Source organism: Bos indicus, chromosome 11 (genome assembly GCF_029378745.1).
Source record: "Bos indicus isolate NIAB-ARS_2022 breed Sahiwal x Tharparkar chromosome 11, NIAB-ARS_B.indTharparkar_mat_pri_1.0, whole genome shotgun sequence".
Classification (NCBI taxonomy): domain Eukaryota; kingdom Metazoa; phylum Chordata; class Mammalia; order Artiodactyla; family Bovidae; genus Bos; species Bos indicus.
In genome coordinates this window covers 29,116,139-29,139,345 of record NC_091770.1, presented here as the reverse complement: position 1 = coordinate 29,139,345, position 23,207 = coordinate 29,116,139, and the positions used below count along the sequence as shown (strand labels likewise).

Genomic DNA, 23,207 nt, shown 5'->3' with positions numbered 1-23,207 from the left:
CTCATTTATCAGAAACATGTGGTCCAGGAAGGGAAGGGAGAAGAGGGAGAGAAGACTGGGAGTGTTGAAGAAATGACCCTCTATCCTCAAGGGGCTTCAAGTTTCGTAGGAAGACAGGCTGACAGCCACAAGCACACAGAATCAAACCAGCAGGGCTCTGCAAAGATGGGCAGTACTAAGGACAGGTCTTCTGAGAAGGGCCTTGACACCAAATTATCCTAGATTGTCTTTAATGCAAAGTAAATGGAAGATGTTTCCCCCAAACCAATCAGAACAGTATCAAAAGGAGGTATCTATTCATGCACCTCTGTGTTCACTGCAGCACTGTTCACAATAGCCAAGACATGGAGACAACCTAAATGCCCATCACAGATGAATGGATAAGGAAGACGCGGAACATACATATTAATATGATGGAATATTAGTCAGCCATGGGAGCTTGGAAGACAACCACTGGCCACCAGTCCAAGCTCTGCTACTCACAGGCTGCACAACTGTGGACAAGCCTCAGTTTCTGCATCCAAAGAGTGAGCATAAAAACTCCCTTTCATTCTAGAGATGAACTAAAGGTCAATCCACCAGCCAACGAATGTTTATTAAAAGAGAGTTCCAGGACATTGTTTCTCAAACTGTAAGGTGTATACACATCACCTGGGGATGCTGTTAAAAATGCAGATTCTGATTCAGTACATCTGGTGTGGGGCCTGAGTCTACACTTCCAATTTGGGTGGTGCATGTGATAATCCTGCCCCCGCTCCGCGCTCTGCCCCCATCATACTCTCAGGGTCCAGAGCAGGAGGGCCCACACCTCACGTTTCTGGGTATACCACAAAGTCAGATAACCAGAGGAGCTTGGAAGACTGGGGGATGAGGGACCAATTGGGGGACTGCAATAGGCAGGGACAGGGCCCTCAGCTCCATCCGGGGCCAGCCCGGCACTTGGGAGCAGCTGGCCATAAGATAGGCCTATTTCTGTGTGGCAGACCCATCAACCCGGCAGCCAGAAGGAGCTGGAGGACCTGGGGAGAGGCAGTCCTTCCTTAAAGCCAGAGGCTTTGACAGAGCCCAGCCTTGTCCCGGAGGCCCATGTGAGGCCCTAAAATCCAGTCCTCTGCTTCTGGCAGGATCGGGTCAGTCTGATCCCAGGTGTGATGTTGGGGAACAGTTCATTCAGACAGGGAAGTGAAGCTGTTTTATTTTTCTATCTTAGTGAAAAGTTTGTAGTTTTCATATTGTTTCTGATCAAATTTGACATAGACAATACTTTTTTCCCTTAGAGGGGTTGGAGGGTCATATATCTTCCTGTCCCCCACTCCATGCAATATACATGCATGTGCACATAAGGTTTCTTCACTTCAAGCAAGAGAAACCCACAACTGCTTCAACTGCTCCCCTCTCTCGAGCTCCTGGGACGATGTCTGAAGCTCTCCCTGAGAATCAGAAAGAATCTTCTGTTCTCATCCATGTCTCCCCAACTTCAGAGCAAGGTCAAGTCCTGGTGAGTGACCTCCCAGAGGACACACTGCCAAGTCCCTCTGCTTTGAAGGGGAAAGCAGGTGAGTTGAGTGTGTTTTTATGTCTCTCATGAGTGAAGAGACCCAGAGCCTGCTCTTGAGAAACCCACACTTACAGTCCCACTGAGCCTCCAGGCAGGGCGCTCAGGCCCCTCCCACTACGACACACGGCCTCACCCCCTTCCCTCCAGCCAGGTGGGCTGCAGAACCCAACTCCCTGCCCCACAGGAAGGGACCAGGTGGAACCACAGAGCAGACTCCAATGCAAGACGGTACAGAAGCTCAGCTGTAATGGCTTGGTCAGGCAGGGTACTGGGGAGCAGGTATGTCAGGCTTTTGCAGGAGGCCACCCAACATCTGCCGACAAAGGCTGAAAAGAGCAGCCTGGAGGGAGGGCATTCTGGTTCACACACAAGCGAACTGATGTCCAGGCCAGTTGTTTCACTTCCGCCAGCCTTTTTCATCTGTTACCTGAGAACTGACCTACATCATTTCCGTGATTCCTTCCAGTCTAGGACTCTGAGCAGCACCATCACAGAGTGTTTATGAGCTCTGGCTGCCTGGGTTCAAATCCTGATTCTGCCAATTCCAGGGACATCCACAAGGGTCCCTTCTCCTCTTTGCTTGTAACTCCTGGTCTAGAACATACGAATGAAGAGAACACCTACTCAGCGGGTTACTGTGTAGACTGAAGGAGGGCATACCTGCCGTGGAGTGAGGGTTTAATAAATATATATTGTTGTTTGTTGAACTCTGAGGCATGCTGCTGCCACCATTCTACTTACAGACTGAATGTTTGTGGGCCCCCAAGTTCATCCATTGGAGCTCTAACCGAAATTGGATGGTATCTGGAGATGGTGTCTTTGGGAGGTAACTAGGGTTAGATGAGGTCATGAGGGTGGGGGCTTGATGATGGGATTAGAGGTTTTATAAGAAGGTGAAGAGATCTCTCCAGGAGCCCACAGGGAGGACAGGTCACGTGAGGACACATCGAGAAGGCAGCCACCCGCCATCCAAGGAGTGAGCCCCTACCAGACACCAACGCTGCTGGTACATGGATCTTGGACCTCACAGCCTCCAGAACTGTGACAAATTCCTATTATTTAAGCCACCCAGTCTATGACATTTTGTTGGGGCTTCCCAGGTGGCTCAGTGGTAAAGAATCTGCCTGCAATGCAGGAGACTCAAGAAACAATAGCTCGATCCCTGGGTCAGGAAGATCCCCAGGAGGAGGAACCCATTCCAGTCATTCTTCCCTAGAAAAGCCCATGGACAGAGGAGCTTGGTGGGATACAGTCTATGGGGTCGCAAAAGGGTCAGACATGACTGAGCATGAGTCAATGACATTTTGCTCTGGCAGCCTGGCAGACTAACACAAGCCCCATGCTCACAAATGGAGTCAGGACCAATGATGAGCCGTCCCCACCCCCTACTCTCTTCTGCGGAACCCTGCTGGATCCCCTAGACCCAGGAGAACCAACACCATGCACACTCTGGAGGCCACGTGCAATCTCAAGCACACACAGGGTCAGGTGAACCTCAGCATGCCAAGCAGCAGGGTACAGGCACTGCAACAGCACAGAGGGGGCAGGCAGAGAGGAGGCAGGCAAGCACAAGGCCGCGTGCAGTCAGTGGGGGCTGGGAGCCAGCACAGCCAGATGATCGAGCAGCCCACGCCGGGGACACCCGGCTCCTTACCTCCCCTGCAGCACCTCTGACCACCGGGCCTGTGTTCCCCCAAGAAGCTGGAGGCGTGCTGGAAAGAGTAGAAAGCAGGAGACAGGGAGCAGTAGGTACCGAGCCAGGTCTACAGGAAAAAGTGCCGGAAAGGAGCCCTGCGGAAGGGTGTTAGGTTTGGGGAGTTGGTGGCAGAGGTGGTTTTCAAATGCCAAATGAAGATCAACCCCCGCAAGACCCCCCCCAGCCTGTGCCAGGGGTGCAGAGAAAGGGACAAGACAGCAATGGGAGAAGACCCCACACTGGACCATCCGAGATGGGCACCTGCTTCTCACAGCCTGGTACTGGGTCTGTCTTGGGTGAAAATCTCAGCAATTTCCCAGGAGGGCATTAACAGTCTCTCAATGGTGAAAGGGACCCAGGGACTCAGGGGTGGATGAACAGCTCTCAAAGGAGGCCACGCCCTGCTCAGACTAGTCAGTCCTCTGGGACCCAAAGGAGACAGAAGACTGGGAGTGGGGAATCATAGTCCAAAGCCAACATCACACGAGGTGGAGGTTCCAATCCTGGTTCCACCACAGATCTCTGGGTAACTCTAGGCGAGGTACCTTCCCTCTCTAGGCCTCAGTTTCCCTGTATATAAGATGGCAGAATGTCCCCGTCTACAATAGAAAAGAAGGTGACAAATACTCTGCCACTACCAGGCACCAAATCCCCACAGGGCCACACGTGTTTCTAGACTCTGGGGGTTGGTTTGTGCTGGAATAAAAAGACTGACGATCCAAGAATCCTGGTAACAGTCTGGACGGACAGGTTCCTGCGACCCTCACTGCCACCAAGAGCCACTGCCCAGGCTCTATGATCCCAGGGTTCAAGGGTCCAGCGAAGAAGGAGCTTGCAGTGCAAAGTCTGGGGCAGGGCTTTCACTACCATGTAACGCCTACAAGCTCAGGTCAAGGGCACTCTTTCCCCACGTGAGAATCCACAACCCCCATCATGAAATTCCTACATTACTAAGCCCATGTGCCTAGCTCCCCACCAGAACACTACTCACCCTGGGAGGTGGCTCTGACCGGCCCATCACAGGATCCCAGCACCACCCCCCTGGGCCACTCACAGCAGGAGAGCAGCAGATATCTGAGCAATTCCAGGTTTCTCTGCCATCAAGCACCTGACCTGTAGCCAACATCAATACTGGTGCCAGCCTGACGACAGGTGGCACATTTCTTAAGCCTTTCCCAACCTGGTTACACAACTGATTCCTCTTGTTCATGGTAACCCTGTGAGAGCAGGTTATTACGACCCTGTCTTATAGAAAAATCAACTGAGGCCAAGAAAGGTGAAGAGCTATATGCCCAAGGGCACACAGTTGGGTTCCTATCTGTCAACAGAGTGAGGGCGGGTTACCCAAGCCTTCTAACCTGACATTCAGCCCATACCTGCAGTCAGCCAGCGGTGTGGCTGGTTACCCTGGCAACCACCTGGCCGGTCAGTGCTCCAGGGACGTGGGGGTCAGAGTGTAATGACCTGGGCACAGTGAAGGGGAGCCCCGGCTGGTGCCCACACCTACCTTTAATGACAAAGGCCTCTGCCAGCAGCCGCATCTGATACAGGGGCTTGTTCTCCATGGACATGTCATCAATGCCGGCCCGCGCGTACATGCTGATGGCATCTCGATAGGAGCCTTCCACGTAATGCAGCTTGCCCAGGATCAGCATGGCCTCACACAGATACTGCGGCTGAAAGGACAAGGCCCACATCAACGGGTTCCTGCCGCAACGCCCCTGGCCCACCCCACCAGGTACCCAGGGATGAACACTCCCCGCTCTGAGCCATAACGGTTTGCCTAAGACCCTGCTCAGAACACCTCTCCTCTTCCAGGAAGCCTTCCCACCCCTCAAGTACACGTGGACAGCTCCCCTCTCTGCACACCTGTGGTCCCTGGCCTACACTATGGCTCTTGGTGATATCTTCACACGAGTCCCTAAAAGTGTTGTGTGTGTGTGTGTGTGTGTGTCTTATGCTGCCAACTAGACTGCAAGTGGCTTACAGACTGGGCCCTGATTCCTTTCTCCTGAAGCTCCCAGAAGCCCCAGAAGCTTCACCCAAGGCAGGCACTAGCACTCAGTTCAGACACTTGCTTTTAATACAAGCAGGGAGTCAGAGACCCAGTCAAGTTTCGTGGGGCCTAGTTCAGTTCAGTTCAGTCACTCAGTTGTGTCCGACTCTCTGCGACCCCATGAATCACAGCACGCCAGGCCTCCCTGTCCATTGCCAACTCCCGGAGTTCACTCAAACTCATGTCCATCGAGTCGGTGATCCCATCCAGCCATCTCATCCTCTGTCGTCCCCTTCTCCTCCTGCCCCCAATCCCTCCCAGCATCAGAGTCTTTTCCAATGAGTCAACTCTTCGCATGAGGCGGCCAAAGTACTGGAGTTTCAGCTTTAGCATCATTCCTTCCAAAGAAATCCCAGGGCCAATCTCCTTTAGAATAGACTGGTTGGATCTCCTTGCAGTCCAGGGGGCCTAAAGCTTATATAATTGTGGGTCCTCTATATATATATGTATATGTGTGCGTGCTAAGTCACCTCAGTCGTGTCTGACTCTTTGTGACCCTATGAAGTGTAGCCCTCCAGGCTCCTCTGTCCATGGGGATTCTCCAGGCAAGAATACTGGAGTGGATTGCCATGCCCTCCTCCAGGGGGTCTTCCCAACCCAGGGATCGAACCTGCATCTTTTACATCTCCTGCACTGGCAGGTGGGTTCTTCACCGCAAGTGCTACCTGGAAAGCCCCATCTACACAGATAGATAGATAGATGCATATATGTATATTTAACCAGGTGAAAGGTCTTGGAAAGAGTCCTGCAGGTGAGGGGCCTGAAGCTGAAACCCTCACCCACAGCAGCAGGACCCCTGCAGGGAGACGGCCACAGCCACAAACGTGGCCAGAAGACAGGAGAGTGAAGGCCTGTGAGGCCACCGCCCTTATCTTATCAGAATCCAGTGCCTGCACGCAAGCCTGTTTTCTTTCCCCTACTTGATCAAGTACTGCTTACACTCAGATCTCCGCCCCATATGAGCACTCTTGGGAACTCCCTCAGGACCCGAGCAGGTCTGGTCAGCCCTGCTTAGAGTCCTGGCCTTGGACGTGGGCCCAGACTATTCTAAAATCTTCCACCTTCTGAGGCCATTGTTGGTAGCCCTCCGCCTCCATGTCTGTGCTCAGCCAGCCCACCACCCCTTTGGCCAGGCTCTGGGCACCACCCCCCCCACAGAGCACCAGTTCTGTCCACGAAGCTCCGGGGAGATGCAGTCCTGGTCCCCACTCCCGGCCTCTGTCACCAACAGGAAGGTGTTGCCCTTGACCCCCTGTAGGGAGATCAGAGTCTCGGGTACTCATGACCCCAGGGGAAGCACCCACCACTCCTCACCACCTACTGCCTTCTCAGAAGCCAACAGAGGGAAGTGGAACACGGCAAAGCCCCAATCCCCTCCCTCACTGGTCCAATACACGTTCTTCCGTTGCTGCTGCTCACACAAGCCCCATCTATAACAGTCTTCCCTTCCCCTCAGTCTATGCAGATCCTCCACTCTTCTTCGGGGCCTTGCTCAGGCCCACCTCCTCCTAGAAGCCTCCCTGGCTACCAGAGAGCTCCCTTCTGCTGACCCCCCACAATGTCTCCACCAAGCAGACCCACTGGGCCCCCTGCATGCCTGACCTGCTAACTATAGACCTGCTCAAAGGCTGAATTTTTCAAGGGGATTTGCTAGTCTCCCCCAATAGGTCACCTCTGCCCTGGGTCAGGGCCACAGATCACACACCTTCTGGAGGCGCATTTCCTCCCTGCTCTGTCCTGGATTTCCCCATTGCTGAGGGCAAGATAATAACAGCCACCCATCACCTCCCGTCACAGCGAAGCCAAGAGCATAAGCAGACGAAGTCCAGAAAAGAGCTTTGAACTTCTCTCTAGAAAGGAGCTACATAAACACAGGCCATGAGTAATTATTATTATTATTCTGTTCTCCTGTAAAGAAGGAAAAGGGCAGCTAAGCTCAGGACATGCTTCAGGCCGAGATGACACGGTGTAGCTTGGAGTGGTTCCTGGTGAACCAATAACAGTTTACAACAGAGCTTCCCCCAAGCTGGTGGAAAATTAAGGACGATGCGGTGAATGTTTTATAAAGTTAAAGTCATGCTAGTTAAAAAGCTGCCTTTAATTCTTAAGAATTAAGAAGGGCATAATTCTTAAGCATATCTGTCTTGTGTTTTGATGTTAAGATGTTTGTTCTTTTATGCACCGATAGTAACAGAAAATGGAATGGTTCTGCTGTTGTGCTTGGGGGCTTTGTGAATGTCCTTTCCTGGCAGAATTAAAAGTTGGCTATGCTCTTTGGGACCCATGCCTTTGAATTTGAACCTGGCTTGTCAATTCAACAGTGTGGGAACCACAGAGCCTCAGCCCCGTGGAAGGATGCTCTGCAAGAAGCCACTGGGTCTGGGGGACAGTCCTTCGACTGGACAGATCAGGGCTGTCACCGAGCCTTTTTGTGCCCCACTGTCTGTCAATAAACAGGGAAGAGTGACCTCATGTGTACACTCAGGTAAGAAGAAGAGGTGAGGAAATACTTCACAGATGCCAAATGAGATCTCTAACAGCAGGAGCCGCAACATAGCCACCCACATTAGTCCCAGTTTCTCAGTTCAGTTCAGTTCAGTTGCTCAGTCGTGTCCGACTCTGTGACCCCATGAATCGCAGCACGCCAGGCCTCCCTGTCCATCACCAACTCCCGGAGTTCACTCAGACTCATGTCCATCGAGTCAGTGATGCCATCCAGCCATCTCATCTTCTGTTGTCCCCTTCTCCTCCTGCCCCCAATCCCTCCCAGCATCAGAGGCTTTTCCAATGAGTCAACTCTTTGCGTGAAGTGGCCAAAGTACTGGAGTTTCAGCTTTAGCATCATTCCTTCCAAAGAAATCCCAGGGCTGATCTCCTTCAGAATGGACTGGTTGGATCTCGTTGCAGTCCAAGGGACTCTCAAGAGTCTTCTCCAACACCACAGTTCAAAACCATCAATTCTTCGGCACTCAGCCTTCACAGTCCAACTCTCACATCCATACATAACCACAGGAAAAACCACAGCCTTGACTAGATGGACCTTTGTTGGCAAAGTAATGTCTCTGCTTTTGAATATGCTATCTAGGTTGGTCATAACTTTCCTTCCAAGGAGTAAGCGTCTTTTAATTTCATGGCTGCAATCACCGTCTGCAGTGATTTTGGAGCCAAAAAAAAAATAAAGTCTGACACTGTTTCCACTGTTTCTCCATCTATTTCCCATGAAGTGATGGGACCAGATGCCATGATCTTCGTTTTCTGAATGTTGAGCTTTAAGCCAACTTTTTCACTCTCCACTTTCACTTTCATCAAGAGGCTTTCTCTTCACTTTCTGCCATAAGGGTGGTGTCATCTGCATATCTGAGGTTATTGATATTTCTCCTGGCAATCTTGATTCCAGCTTGTGCTTCTTCCAGTCCAGCGTTTCTCATGATGTCCTCTGCATATAAGTTAAATAAGTAGGGTGACAACATACAGCCTTGACATACTCCTTTTCCTATTTGGAACCAGTCTGTTGTTCCATGTCCAGTTCTAACTGTTGCTTCCTGACCTGCATACAAATTTCTCAAGAGGCAGGTCAGGTGGTCTGGTATTCCCATCTCTTTCACAATTTTCCAGTTTCTTGTGATCCACACAGTCAAAGGCTTTGGCATAGTCAATAAAGCAGAAATGGATGTTTTTCTGGAACTCTCTTGCTTTTTCCATGATCCAGCGGATGTTGGCAATTTGATCTCTGGTTCTTCTGCCTTTTCTAAAACCAGCTTGAACATCAGGAAGTTCACGGTTCACATATTGCTAAAGCCTGGCTTGGAGAATTTTGAGCATTACTTTACTAGCGTGTGAGATGAGTGCAATTGTGTGGTAGTTTGAGCATTCTTTGGCATTGCCTTTCTTTGGGATTGGAATGAAAACTGACCTTCTCCAGTCCTGTGGCCACTGCTGAGTTTTCCAAATTTGCTGGCATATTGAGTGCAGCACTTTCACAGCACCATCTTTCAGGATTTGAAACAGCACAACTGGAATTCCATCACCTCCACTAGCTTTGTTCGTAGTGATGCTTTCTAAGGCCCACTTGACTTCACATTCCAGGATGTCTGGCTCTAGGTGAGTGATCACATCATCGTGATTATCTGGGTTGTGAAGATCTTTTTTGTACAGTTCTTCTGTGTATTCTTGCCACCTCTTCTTGATATCTTCTGCTTCTGTTAGGTCCATACCATTTCTGTCCTTTATCGAGCCCATCTTTGCATGAAACCTTCCCTTGGTATCTCTAATTTTCTTGAAGAGATCTCTAGTCTTTCCCATTCTGTTGTTTTCCTCTATTTCTTTGCATTGATCGCTGAGGAAGGCTTTCTTATCTCTTCTTGCTATTCTTTGGAACTCTGCATTCAGATGCTTATATTTTTCCTTTTCTCCTTTGCTTTTCGCTTCTCTTCTTTTCACAGCTATTTGTAAGGCCTCCCCAGACAGCCATTTTGCTTTTTTGCATTCTTTTCCATGGGGATGGTCTTGATCCCTGTCTCCTGTACAATGTCACGAACCTCGGTCCATAGTTCATCAGGCACTCTATCAGATCTAGGCCCTTAAATCTATTTCTCACTTCCACTGTATAATCATGAGAGATTTAAGTCATACCTGAATGGTCTAGTGGTTTTCCCTACTTTCTTCAATTTAAGTCTGAATTTGGTAATAAGGAGTTCATGATCTGAGCCACAGTCAGCTCCTGGTCCCAGTTTCTCAGTCATTATTTAATTTCTACTCCAGCACTCAGTACACAACACTGAGAAATGGCAGAGAACATGGGAATGTGGGAGCAGGGTCAGACGGGCTGTGTTCAAGAACTACGCTGCGGTCCTTGGCGAAGTGACTCACCTCTCCTAGGTCTCAGTTTCCTCATCTGGAAAATGGGAATAACAGTAAATACCACTGCAGAAGGTTACTGTGAAGCACCAGTGAGATGGGGCAAAACCTGGCACTCACTGGACACCGAAGTCAAGACAAATGGCTCATTTTCACCAGCCTCCAAAGCACGAAGCTGTACAGGATCTTGGAGGTGACTGAGGGCAGAAGTTTCCAAACTACCCTGAGGAGGTGCTCCGGGACCCACGTCTCCTCCTCACCCCAGGAGAATGCCTCAGAATGCATGGGAAGCCACCTGAGATTTCATCTGCTGCCAAGAAATATCACACCCCAGTCACACCTTTGCCTTTGGGGTAAGATAGAGAATCCCACAAACTATTTAATATTTTATTTTGCCTGATTAACATGGAGTTTTTAGCCTTGGTCCATATAACAGTGAATTTCTCAATGTTAGCAGTGCCTATCTTTGTCTCTGGTTAATAAAGCATGGTAAAATCTGTATTGAATAAATTTGATATGGTAGATAAAGCAGCTTTCACAATAATACATGTGGATACCATTCGGCAAATACAAAGAATGAGATATTGGCACGGAGATAGCATCAAGTGAGTTTTTGGTGCAAAAGAGCAACTTGACAAGAACCCTATAACGCTAAGAAGAAAAGAAAGCTCCATACATGTGTACATGTGACTGTTAACATAGAGAAGGCATATGGAACTCACAGCAAGTGATGACCAGAGCTCAGCTCGGGATGGGAGTGAGCACGGGGGTTGGAGTGGAAACAAGGACTTATTATTATTCAAACTAGTTTTTTATTTTAGTGAACCTTTTTTTCCAATAAGCCCGAGTCATTTTTATTAAAAAAAAATTCTTTTTAATATATAATTAAAAAGTCTACCGGAAAGAAAAAAATTTAAAGGGTCTTGATGGGAAAAACTTGAGACCTACCAGTCAAGTTCAGCCATTTTGATGGGCAGATGAGAAACTAGAAGGCCTGGAAGATCAGGGGACAGGCTCAGGGTCAAGCAGCTATTTTAATCCAGCACAAAACCTCCCAGGACTACAGTAATCCCTGTCAAGGAGTCTGAAGGCAGTAACCTTAAACTCCCAGGACAGTCTCCCCACACAGCTTACCGAAAACACACCCACTTCCTGGCCTGGTATTTCACTCCCAACTCTCTGGTCACGATGTCCCTTTATACCTAATTAAAGCCATCCCCTGATGCTCCTGCTAATTGACATACTTTAAGGAAACCCTTCTAAGAGGAACTTTTGGATCATACATTGCTTCCGTAGCTTAGAATGCACTGTTCTATCTGTGTAAGTCCATATCCTGACCCCTTTTAAGGTCCAGCCCCTAAATGGGTCCAATTTCAGAACTACCATCAGCCTGAGTCTGACTGCCCCAGCTCACCACAGGGACTGTCCCCCTAAGACTTGCCTCCCCTCATAAGCTACTCCAGTGGCATGCATCACAGTCCACCTTGGACAAGTGTTTAATAGGACTATCTTCTCAGTAGCCCTGCAGCCTCCCTGAGGTAAATATTTAAGTCAGGAAATATACTACTTTGGAATATCTCTTGAAAAATTACTTCCTCTTTGGGTCTCTAATGACATACCAATACTTCTATTACAACTCAGTATACACTGGAATTGAGAACAGTCTCAAACTTAAAGAAAGTGCATGAGAATCACCGAGAGAGCTTTCTTAAATGCAGATTCTGAATCGGATTTTGTATTTTTTCCCTTATATTTATGTTTGTTTATGTGATTATTTTGGATCTTCATTGCAGCATGCGGAATCTTTAATTTCAGCATGCAAACTCTTAGTTGTGGCATGTGGGATCTAGTTCCCCGACCAGGGATCAAACTTGGGCCCCTGCATTGGGGGTGCAGAGTCAGCCACTGGATCACCAGAGACGTCCCAGATTTTGCATTCTTAACAGCTCCCAGATAATACCCATACTGCAGGTGGGTGGACCATGCTTTGAGCAGTAAAGGCCTAAAGAAAGCTGAGACTGTACCTCCCTCTATATCACTCTTCAATGCCTTGCATTCAGTAGATGCTCAATAAATGCACGTGGACTCAAACTGGACTGCCATGTTATAGAGTGCTTCCATTGCTAGACAACAGCGTATTTGCCTGTTTCCAACTAGATAGTAGGCTTACTAGGTTTTATTTCCCTGAGACCCTGGAAGAGGCCAAATGATCAGGGACAAACTAGGTCAACCAAACACTGTGTAATAGAAACATACAACTTGGGCCACAAGTGTAATTTAGGTTTTTCTAGTAGAAATTTCTAGTCACATTAAAAAAGGTAAAAGAGGTGAAATTAATTTTAATAATGTTTTATGTAACACATTCAAAATATTATCATCTGAATATGTAATCAACATAAAGAATTAATGATCTTTTATATTCCGCGTTTTGTACTGTCTTCAAAATTCAGTGTGTGTTTTACACTCACAGCACGTCTCAATTTGGATGAGCCCTGTGGCTAGTGGCTACTGTACTGAATGGCGCAAGGTTGACCCTTAAGAGATTCATGCTTCTCCAGCAACCAGATGACCCCAGCAAGGCTGGACAGCAGACAGGAGGGAGGAGAGAGGAGAGGCAGCCCCAGGCTTGCTGGGTAGAGGGCAGAACCGCTTACCGGCAGCTTCCCGTGGTTAAGGATGCTGCTCAGGTGGTTTCTGGCTTCATTCATCTTCGGCTCATTCTTCTCCAGCAGAGGGATGGAGTCTTTTATTGTGGCGTGGTTCCCCTTCAAACACTGCTCTAGGAGGGCCTCGGCCAGGAGCAATTTCCCCAAGTCATCTGGAAAGCAGGGCAGGAGTCAGAGTTGGTAAGTGAGGGCAGCAGTCCCCTCAACAGGGCGAGTGTGAAGACTGTACGCTCCCAAGCACTCCCGCCCCAGGCACATGAATGGTCCAGGTCTAAGAAAATAAAGACACAGATTCCACAAACTTTAACCAGCCTTTGAAGAGAAAACACAGACATTCTACCACGGTCACAGCACAAACTGCCCGCTTTGGTTTAATTTCTGCAGTGTAGCGGTTGAGGTGGAGTTCCCAGGACTTGGAACAAATTCCGGAATTTCAGAATTTAAAATGACAAAACCATATCTGTGCTCCACAGTGATAAGTTCTTACGCCAAGAAGGAACGTTTCCCAAACAACTGAAGAGGAAAAATAAGCATGGTGGCTTACACATTTTAGGAGTTTAGTGCTCCTAACTTCCATGTAACCAGAATTGGTTTTCTCTGTTTTTACGGTATTTGAACATGACCCTGGGATAACCTGGGCTTCCTCTGGGGCTCAGCAGTAAGGAATCCTCCTGCAATGCAGGAGATGTAGGAGATGTGGGTTGTATCACTGGGTCAGGAAGATCCCCTGGAGGCGGGCATGGCAACCCACTCCAGTATTCTTGACTGAAAAATCCCATGGACAGAGGAGCCTGGTGGGTTACAGTCCATGGTGTCACAAAGAGTCGGAGACACCTGAAGTGGCTGAATATGGCACGGGACTGGGATAATCTAACAGCCAAGCGGAGTTAAGGCAGGAAGCAGATTTACTGGTGTAGCAAGGCAAATCCTTGAACATCTTCAATCCTTGGCACTTTCTGGAGTTCTCTCACATACGTTAGCTCATCTATAGACCTCACTACTTGGCTAGTGATTTTATACTGCTTGGTTTAATTTGCCATCCCCCCAACGGCACTGAAAACTCCACTCTTGGGGCCACCACATTCCTGCTACTTACAGCAGGGGCAACCTGGGTGAGGTGGGATCCGGGTGCTCAGGGTGCAGGGTTTGAGGTTGACGGTGATTTAGGGATAGCCTCAGGTGGCTGTGCTCGGTGTGACTGGCTCACGGCCCAGTCCCCTTGAACAGAGCAAGGACCACTGAATACAGGCACCCAATAAATATTAGCTGCTGAGCGAAACAGATCTTTTCCACTCCCCCACGGGGAAGCCATGGGGCTTCGGGACTTCCATGCGGATCCAAAATGCCTCCAGGAAGGTGAGCTCAGTCCCACTTCCTCTAGAGCTCTTCCTGCTGCCAGGATGGCATTCTCAGACCTACTCAGAACGCCACTCACTCCTTACTCTCAGGACCACTGCAATTTGCTCACAACTCAAAGCCATGGGTATACAATTGCCTGTCCCTGAGTAAGAGTCTTTCTCTGTGAGGGAGATGCCCTACAGGGAGTACCCGGGAAGTCCAGACCCAAGAAAACTATAACAGGATGTGTGCCCTCTGAGTATGCCATAGCCTACAAGCCCATTCTTTGCTACTGACCTCATGGTTTCTAAAATTAACATTTGGATGAAATGGGCAAAAATGATGGCTCAAACTATCATCCATTGCTGGTGGGGCAAAAGTTGGTGGAACCGCTATAAAGTACAATTTGGTGACATATGATAAAATTATTCCTTGCACATTCCATTGACTCAGCAATCCCATGGCTACAGACATCCTCAAACATGTGTAAAACAACTGACATATAAGGCCATTCCTGCAATGTTGTTTATAATAGCAGAAAACTAGAGACAACTTTTATGTCCATAAAGAGAAGTCTGATTAAATAAAGCATGATACATTCATTAAAAGGGACGCCGTACTACCATATAAAGAAATTAGGAAGTTCTGTATGGGTTGTCATGAAATGAACTTCAAGATACACTGATCAGAAAGTGGAGCACACACAGTGGGCCACTGTGCATTTATGCATGAAAACACACAAAAGAATTACATAAACATCTGCTAACTCTGCTGCTTTATGCGGAAGGGGCATAAATGGAGGGAGGCTTTTCACTCTTTTGGTTACCTTTGGAAGACTGACCCATGTGAATATATTATCCAGTCAAAAATAAAATTTAAATCAACTCAAGAATAAAGGGAAATATCCTACGTTTCCAAAATCTTCAGGCAGGAAGGGAAGTGAGCTGCTTAGAAGTAGGTGCCTGAGCAGCTTTTCTGAGCTGTCGGCCACCGGGCAAGTTGCTGTCCCCTTCTAATGTGTAAAACTTGAGGCAGAGTTAGGAACTGGCTGCTTCCCAGGGAGGAAACAGCAACCCACCTCAGCGTTCTTGCCTGGAGAATTACATGGACAGAGGAGCCTGGAGGGCTATACAGTCCATGGGGTCGCAAAGACCTGGAGAAGACTGAGGGACTGAGCATACACCCACTTCCCTGGGAACAGAAACCCTCCCCAGGCTCCGCCTCCTGCGCTGGTCCCGCCCCTCTGCGGCCAGGTGCGCCTGCGCACACAGCTCTCGTCCCCTCCACCCCGCCCCCCAGGTCTGCAGCCCAGCCGCTGGACCACCAATCCCACCTCAGCCACTCAACTGCCCAGCCCAGAGCTCCCCTGAGCTCCCTGGCTCCTTTCCTTTCATGCCACAAGAAACCAATTCCTTCCAGGCAAAGCTCAATCTTGAAATACTCTCCAGGGCCCATCAGTTCATTTCAGTTGCTCAGTCGTGTCCGACTCTTTGCGACCCCATGAATCGCAGCACGCCAGGCCTCCCTGTCCATCACCAACTCCAGGAGTTCATTCAAACTCACGTCCATCCAGTCGGTGATGCCATCCAGCCATCTCATTCTCTTCTCCTCCTGCCCCCAATCCCTCCCAGCATCAGAGTCTTTTCCAATGAGTCAACTCTTCGCATGAGGTGGCCAAAGTCCTGGAGTTTCAGCTTTAGCATCATTCCTTCCAAAGAACACCCAGGACTGATCTCCTTTACAATGGACTGGTTGGATGTCCTTGCAGTCCAAGGGACTCTCAAGAGTCTTCTCCAACACCACAGTTCAAAAGCATCAATTCTTCAGTGCTCAGCTTTCTTCACAGTCCAACTCTCACATCCATACATGACTACTGGAAAAACCATAGCCTTGACTAGATGGACCTTTGTTGGCAAAGTAATGTCTCTGCTTTTTAATATGCTATCTAGGTTGGTCATAACTTTCCTTCCAAGGAGTAAGCGTCTTTTAATTTCATGGCTGCAATCACCATCTGCAGTGATTCAGTTCAGTTCAGTCACTCAGTCGTGTCCGACTCTTTGCGACCCCATGAATCGCAGCACGCCAGGCCTCCCTGTCCATCACCAACTCCCGGAGTTCACTCAGACTCATGTCCATCGAGTCAGTGATCTCATCCAGCCATCTCATCGTCTGTCGTCCCCTTCTCCTCCTGCCCCCAATCCCTCCCAGCATCAGAGTCTTTTCCAATGAGTCAACTCTTTGCATGAGGTGGCCAAAGTACTGGAGTCTCAGCTTCAGCATCATTCCCTCCAAAGAAATCCCAGGGCTAATCTCCTTCAGAATGGACTGGTTGGCTCTCCTTGCAGTCCAAGGGACTCTCAAGAGTCTTCTCCAACACCACAGTTCAAAAGCATCAATTCTTTGGTGCTCAGCCTTCTTCACAGTCCAACTCTCACATCCATGCATAACCACAGGACAAACCATAGCCTTGACTAGACGGACCTTTGTTGGCAAAGTAATATCAATGCTTTTCAATAAGCTATCTAAGTTGGTCATAACTTTCCTTCCAAGGAGTAAGCGTCTTTTAATTTCATGGCTGCAGTCACCATCTGCAGTGATTTTGGAGCCAAAAAAAATAAAGTCTGACACTGTTTCCACTGTTTCTCCATCTATTTCCCATGAAGTGATGGGACCAGATGCCATGATCTTCGTTTTCTGAATGTTGAGCTTTAAGCCAACTTTTTCACTCTCCACTTTCACCTTCATCAAGAGGCTTTTGAGTTCCTCTTCACTTTCTGCCATAACGGCGGTGTCATCTGCATATCTGAGGTTACTGATATTTCTCCTGGCAATCTTGATTCCACCTAGTGCTTCTTCCAGTCCAGTGTTTCTCATGATGTACTCTACATATAAGTTAAATAAGCAGGGTGATAATATACAGCCTTGACGTACTCCTTTTCCTATTTGGAACCAGTCCGTTGTTCCATGTCCAGTTCTAACTGTTGCTTCCTGACCTGCATACAGATTTCTCAAGAGGCAGGTCAGGTGGTCTGGTATTCCCATCTCTTTCACAATTTTCCAGTTTCTTGTGATCCACACAGTCAAAGGCTTTGGCATAGTCAATAAAGCAGAAATGGATGTTTTTCTGGAACTCTCTTGCTTTTTCCATGATCCAGCAGATGTTGGCAATTTGACCTCTGGTTCCTCTGCCTTTTTTAAAACCAGCTTGAACATTAGGAAGTTCACGGTTCATGTATTGCTGAAGCCTGGCTTGGAGAATTTTGAGCATTACTTTACTAGCATGTGAGATGAGTCTGCAGTGATTACCTCTCTTCAAAATAACGGAACTGTCCTCGGAACACATTCTGCTCAAAGTGTGGTCCATGGGCTGGGGCAGGTCTGTGCATGTTTGTGACCCAGTCCTGCAGGTGAGTGCAGAAATTTATAACGTATGTTTAGAAACACTGATAATCATGTGACATAACAATTGCTGAATCAAATACTAGAAAACTGGGGGTGAGTGGGTATCAGTTTATGTATTTTAAGAAAGTATCAGAGCACAATAGATTGAGAATCTAAAAAAACACACAAAACCCAAAATCCAGAACATAAAACTGAGCCTTCACCACAGATAGCTTGAGAAGCACTACTTTAAAACACAAGAGTGCCTTTTACTGCCAAAGGAGGGCTGATGTTTGCTGAGGGCTCACTGAATACCTGGTGGCTCAGCAGTAAAGAATGCCAGTGAAGGAGATGCAGGAGATGCGGGTTCGATCCATAGTCAGGAAGATCCCCTGGAGGAGGGCATGGCAACCCACTCCAGTATTCTTGCCTGGAAAATTCCATGGACAGAGGAGCCTGATGGGTTACAGTCCATGGGGTCACAAAGAGTCAGACACAACTAAGCACGCACGCACGTACTGAGGATCAGGTACTTTATCATTTAGTATCATTTAATCTGCACAACTCTGAAAGGTAGAAATTATACTCATTTTATAGGTGACAACAGAGATGCAATACTGTTATGGTCACAACCCACCATAACGTAACGCAGCCAAAGAACAGTGTGTCTTTCCCACATCCCATGCAGAGCAGAGCCTCTGATAGTCTGGAAATGAAGAACAGTCTAAGGAGCTGTAGACAGTAGGTTAAAAGCTAATTCCAAGGTCAGGAATAAGAACAGTTCTCACCGTTACACATTTGTGAGTTACAGACTATTTTGTAAATGAACACTCCGGGGCCTTCTCCAGAACCCTTTGCCCTCCCTCTTCACTCCCTACTCAGTCTCTGTTTTTCCACTTAGCAGACACTCAAAGTGGATGTTGGGAATTTACTTTCTTTTCTTCCTTGTCCAACTCTCCTCCCTGCTCCACATTTTCCATCCCACTGTCCTCAAGTGGTCAGTCTATGGAACTGAAGACTATTCTAGGTTTTCAGTTGTTAAATAAGGACAGAGGTAGATGGAGGCTTTCCTATCCTTCTCCAAAGGTAAAACAAATTGCTCTTTATCATTTTAGTGTCTGACATCTACTCCCTATCCTGGGTCGGGTTAAGTGTTCCAGCTTCTCCCTTCCCAGGGCATTAGAAAGGCCTTTCTCACAGACAGTGCCACAGACTCTGACAGCCTGGCTCTTGATTGTGGCGGCCCAGCCTAGCCCTCTGCCTTAGCAGAGGCGCAAAGGAAGCCCCTACTTAGTGGCCCCCCAGTCTTCCCACCTTGTTTTGGAGGCCTCTGGGGCCAACTTCCTTTCCATTCTTGCCCCTCTCCAGGCCTCTCAATGGGTAACAGGTCATAGGGACCCACTTTAAGGATACCAGCCTCCTCCCCAGAACCCATACTTTCAGGGCACAGCGCCCTTCTCTTCACTTCTCAGTTCAGTCAGGAAAGCTGGGTCCAGCCAGCGGGCCAGGTGCTCAGATCAGCCCCTTCCCTCCTGGTCAAAAGGGGACACATTGGTCTCTGCAACTGCTCACTTCACAGAACTGCAAAGGGTGGGACCTTCCAACCGCAGCAAGAGGAGGAAGAGGGCAAAACTCGTGACAGGCCACCTGCCTCAAACACACTCCCTCTGGCTTCAGCTGAAAAAAAAAGCTCAGAACAATCGCCAGGTTTTTTAATCACTAATTTAAAAGGGGGATAACTACAGATTAAGAGACTTGAGCTGAATGGACAGTGTGGCAGAAGTGATTAAAGACAGTATAGTAAAAGAATATCAGAATTTAGGCGGCGACAATATAGGTGTCTACTGCAAAATTCTTTCAAATTTGTATGTTTGAAATTTTCATAATAAAGTGTCTTAGATCAATCCATTAACCAAATGCAATGTGTGGCCTTATTTGGATCCTGATTCTAGCAAATGAACTGTAAAGTTAAGCATTAGATGAAGGGGGGCTGCAATAATAATATGGGAGTTTTATTTTTCAAAAGAGTTCTTATTTAATAAATAAATACTGAAATCACAATGCGGGGGATAAATGGGCCAGGGTATAGCTCAAACAAGACTATTCATGGGTTTGTGATTACTGACACTGGTTGATGGATACATGAGATTCATTTTTCTACTTTTTTGATGTTTAAAAAATTTTTCATAATAAAGGTTTTTTTTCTTTTTTTTAACCACTTGGATGGGATCCTTTGTTTCTACATGAACAAACCCCATTACAGTTAGCCACACTCTGGGGTTCCCCTGCTGCATCCTGACCAAATCTAAACCGGATATGTTTGAAAGAAAATGCACAAACAGTAACAACCCCTTTCCCCTTGGGCAGGTGGTGGGGAGCAATCTCCCCAAACAAGAAAGGAGGGGTATAAGGGCCCCCTTTGGGGGAGCATTTCCTGATCCTTCACTCCTTCATCTCTGACCAGAAAGAGGGCCCCCCCGCCAGCTGGGTCTTCCCCTCCTGCTGCCTGGAGTGAAACCCAGGCCCTGGGAGCTATTCTTTGCTTCTGGAGGAAACCCCACAGATACAGTGGGGCCTCAGTCTGTAAAGCAGGGTTCAGCCGGGGTTCAGCTTCCTCCCTTCTCCCAAATTATGTCATTATGTTGACGCTTCTGGTCCTTGACTGTAACAATCTAATCGACCAGGTGGGACTTTTAAGAATCTCCCTCTTGGGTTGCAGTGGGGGGGTGGTCAGTGCCAACACCCCCTCAAAAAAATAGGCTGCCAGTCCTTCCAGTGATAAGGAACTCAGTGGAGAAACAACCAAAGTAGCAGACAATCCAAAAATGCCCTACACGTGGGCTTTGGAAATCACTTGTTTTCCTTCCTTGTGTGTGTCTGTGTGTACATGTGCGTGTGTGCATTTTGGAATAAGTGTATCTAGATTTAACAGTGGGAGAAAATAACTTATAGAACCAAACCTCAAAATTGGCAGTAAAGACCCCAGTGCCCGCAGCCTCCCTCTTTGGGCTGGCCAGTACTCACCGTGAAGCCCAGCCAGGCTTCACACTGTCCCTGGTAGACTTGGTGGGTGAGACTCATGTTTGGGTACACATTCTTTGCCACATACTACTCATTATGTGACCTTTCTGGGCCTTGGTGTCTCAAGTGGGGACAATCATTCCTGCCTTCCCCACTGGGCTGTTTACAAAAAAAAATTGTTCAAATAGAAGAAGCACTTTATAACTACACATACCATTTATAACTATGCCATGCCAGTGCTTCCCAATAATGCTTCATAGCATATGGTCAAAGTAAGTTTGAGAAATGTGTGTTTATACTCTAACCTGGGCTTGAATATCACCGACAGGTGAGCACATGAAAGGCTCTGAGAAGTCCTACAGTTTTAAAACATCAGTTTAACCATATTGAATCTATTAAGCCTAATGTCTTAGCTTTGGGGATTCCCCAAACTCTTTTGTCCTGCAATACCAATGACTTAATTAGTCAACCTCCTTGAGATGTCTGAAGACCGGCTTAGGAAGCACAGCCCTGTGGAGCCTCCAGGAGGCCCTGGTTCGTTTCGTGGGCCCAGCATGTTTCTCTGAGGTGCTGCCAACCTCACTCAGATTCCCACGCACTGTCCAGGCCCCAATGCCCTGGCATGGGTCAGTTTCCCTTCCACCCTCACCAGCCCCACCCTACCACATCACCCCACACAGGGGAGAGAGGGAACCTAAAATTTATCAATCCTTCCCATCAGTTTCTCCCACATGCATCTTTAGCTCTGGCCAATGCAACTCACTGCCACATTCAGACCTACCTGAGAGTCTCAGACCAACTGTCCATCCCTGGCATCTAGCTCCCTCGGTGTCCATCCATCCTTCCTCCTCACCAGGAAACAATACTCTGCCTTTCCCAACACCAATTAGAGGCCAGCATCGGTTCTGCTGTTTCCTGAAACCTCCCCTGTCTCTGAGTTCCACAATCTCGCACACAATTGCCCTCTGATCACCCCTCTGCTTCCCATCCATTTTCGTCAGGTCTTCAAGCTCAGTTTTTGTGTAATACATCCTTGAGAGGTAATGGTGCAAGTAGTTAAAAGGATGTACTCAGAAATCTGGGTTCAGGAACTTCCCCGGCAGCACAGTGGATAAGAATCCACCTGCCAATGCAGGGGACACAGGTTCCATGCCTGGTCCGGGAAGATTCCACACGCCGCAGAGCAACAAAACCGATGAACCACAGCTACTGAGCCAGTGCTCTAGAGCCCAGGAGCTGCAACTACTGAAGCCCTTGTGCCCAGAGCCTCCTCCACGACCAGCAAAGCCACTGCAATAAGCCAGTGTATTCCAACTAGAGAGCAGCCCCAGCTCTCCACAGCTAGAGAAAACCCACAGGCAGCAGCGAAAACCCTGCACAGCCAATAAATAAATTATATATATATAAAAAAAGAAACCTGGGTTCAAAACCTGGTTCCACCACTTATTGGCTGGATGATAAGCTGCTTAAGTAATCTGTGCCTCAGTTTCCTTGTCTGAAAAAGGCAAACAAGAGTACCTGCTTCATGGGGTTGTTGGAGAAATTAACGAGTTGATTACAGGGCTTAGACACTGGCACACAGTGAGTGAGCAAGTTACTTATTACTGATATTATTATTATCATTCTGTCTCCTTACAGAGCCTTCCACGGGCTGGGCAGTCCTTAAAACTTTATATCTGTATTGATTTACTGCCTGCCTCCTTCCACAAAGGCTCTAAAGTTGGTTTAGCACAGAGAGGGCTTAAGGCAGGGCTCGCCGGGCTGAGCTGAAGGTACGAGGAACAGGATTTGAGGTTGGAAACTGGGGCGGGGTGCTCCCCACCGCCACATCAGGCTGCTTTCCCGCCTCGGCACAAGAGCCCAGCCCAGCCAAACCAGCCCTACTGCTAAAGTCACCGACTGCAGGACTAGAGGCGTCCTGAAGCAGAACATAGAAGAGGAAACTAAGGCTTAACCAGCCCTCTTTTCCACTTCACCACTCCACCTTGGCGCTCGTCAAGCCCGCAACCGTACTGGCTGTGCACAGAGCTCCGCTGTCAATTTGACGGGGGAAGAAGGGGAGGGCAAAGAGAGACAGATAGTCTTCACCTGACAGAGTTTAGGAACCGGAATAGGGGTTGGAGGGGTGGCGCCGGGGTCCAGCCCACGCCCTGAGCTGATATGTGTTGGTACCACCATTTCACAGAAGTCGGAGTAGCCCACAAGATCGGAAACGGCAGAGAGCAAAACCCGTTTCTCTTCCCCAAAACACCTTGCACGTGTTTCTCCTGGGGCAGAAGAATCTTCCTAAGTACCCTGGCTGTTCCTAACATCAGCAACGCAGGACGAGTAATACCGAAAGCAGCCACCTCCTGCCCCAGGCAGTCGGGGCCCGCTTCCTGGAGGAGGCGGCGCCTTTCGCGCGCTCCGCGCTCGTGAACCGGCCCCTTCCCTTACTCACCGGTGTCCAGAGAGGTGAACCCGGCGCTCGGGCTGCCTCGCCGGCCGCCTCCGCCGCCCAGCACGACTAGCGCCTGCATCTGCCGAACCAGCTCGGGCATGCGGTCCCAGTGGCCCTCGGCGCGGCAGCGCTCCAGCTCGCTCTCCATCTTCAGGTGGGAGCCGTACGCGCCCTTCGCAGCCATCTTCGAGCGG

General features: G+C 48.6%; 2 protein-coding genes across 3 annotated transcripts in view; one reads left to right on the top strand and one right to left on the bottom strand.

Annotated features, from left to right (window-relative positions):
* The window catches only part of TTC7A (tetratricopeptide repeat domain 7A), a 122,848-nt gene extending 99,651 nt beyond the window's left edge, over positions 1-23,197 (bottom strand). Inside the window, exons 1-3 of one of the 2 annotated variants that reach the window (XM_019970104.2) lie at positions 23,014-23,197; positions 12,822-12,985; positions 4,762-4,930 (exon numbers count right to left, since the gene is read on the bottom strand). In XM_019970104.2, the coding sequence (XP_019825663.2) occupies positions 4,762-4,930; positions 12,822-12,985; positions 23,014-23,197 (517 nt within the window). Of the gene's footprint in view, positions 1-3,212; positions 3,267-4,761; positions 4,931-12,821; positions 12,986-23,013 lie in introns of those variants that run through there. The other variant, XM_019970106.2, reaches the window with a different exon arrangement.
* MCFD2 (multiple coagulation factor deficiency 2, ER cargo receptor complex subunit) overlaps positions 23,038-23,207 on the top strand; it is a 46,239-nt gene continuing 46,069 nt past the window's right edge. The window contains exon 1 of the mRNA XM_070798604.1: positions 23,038-23,167. The gene's annotated coding sequence lies outside the window, so the exon portion shown is untranslated. The remainder of the gene's footprint in view (positions 23,168-23,207) is intronic.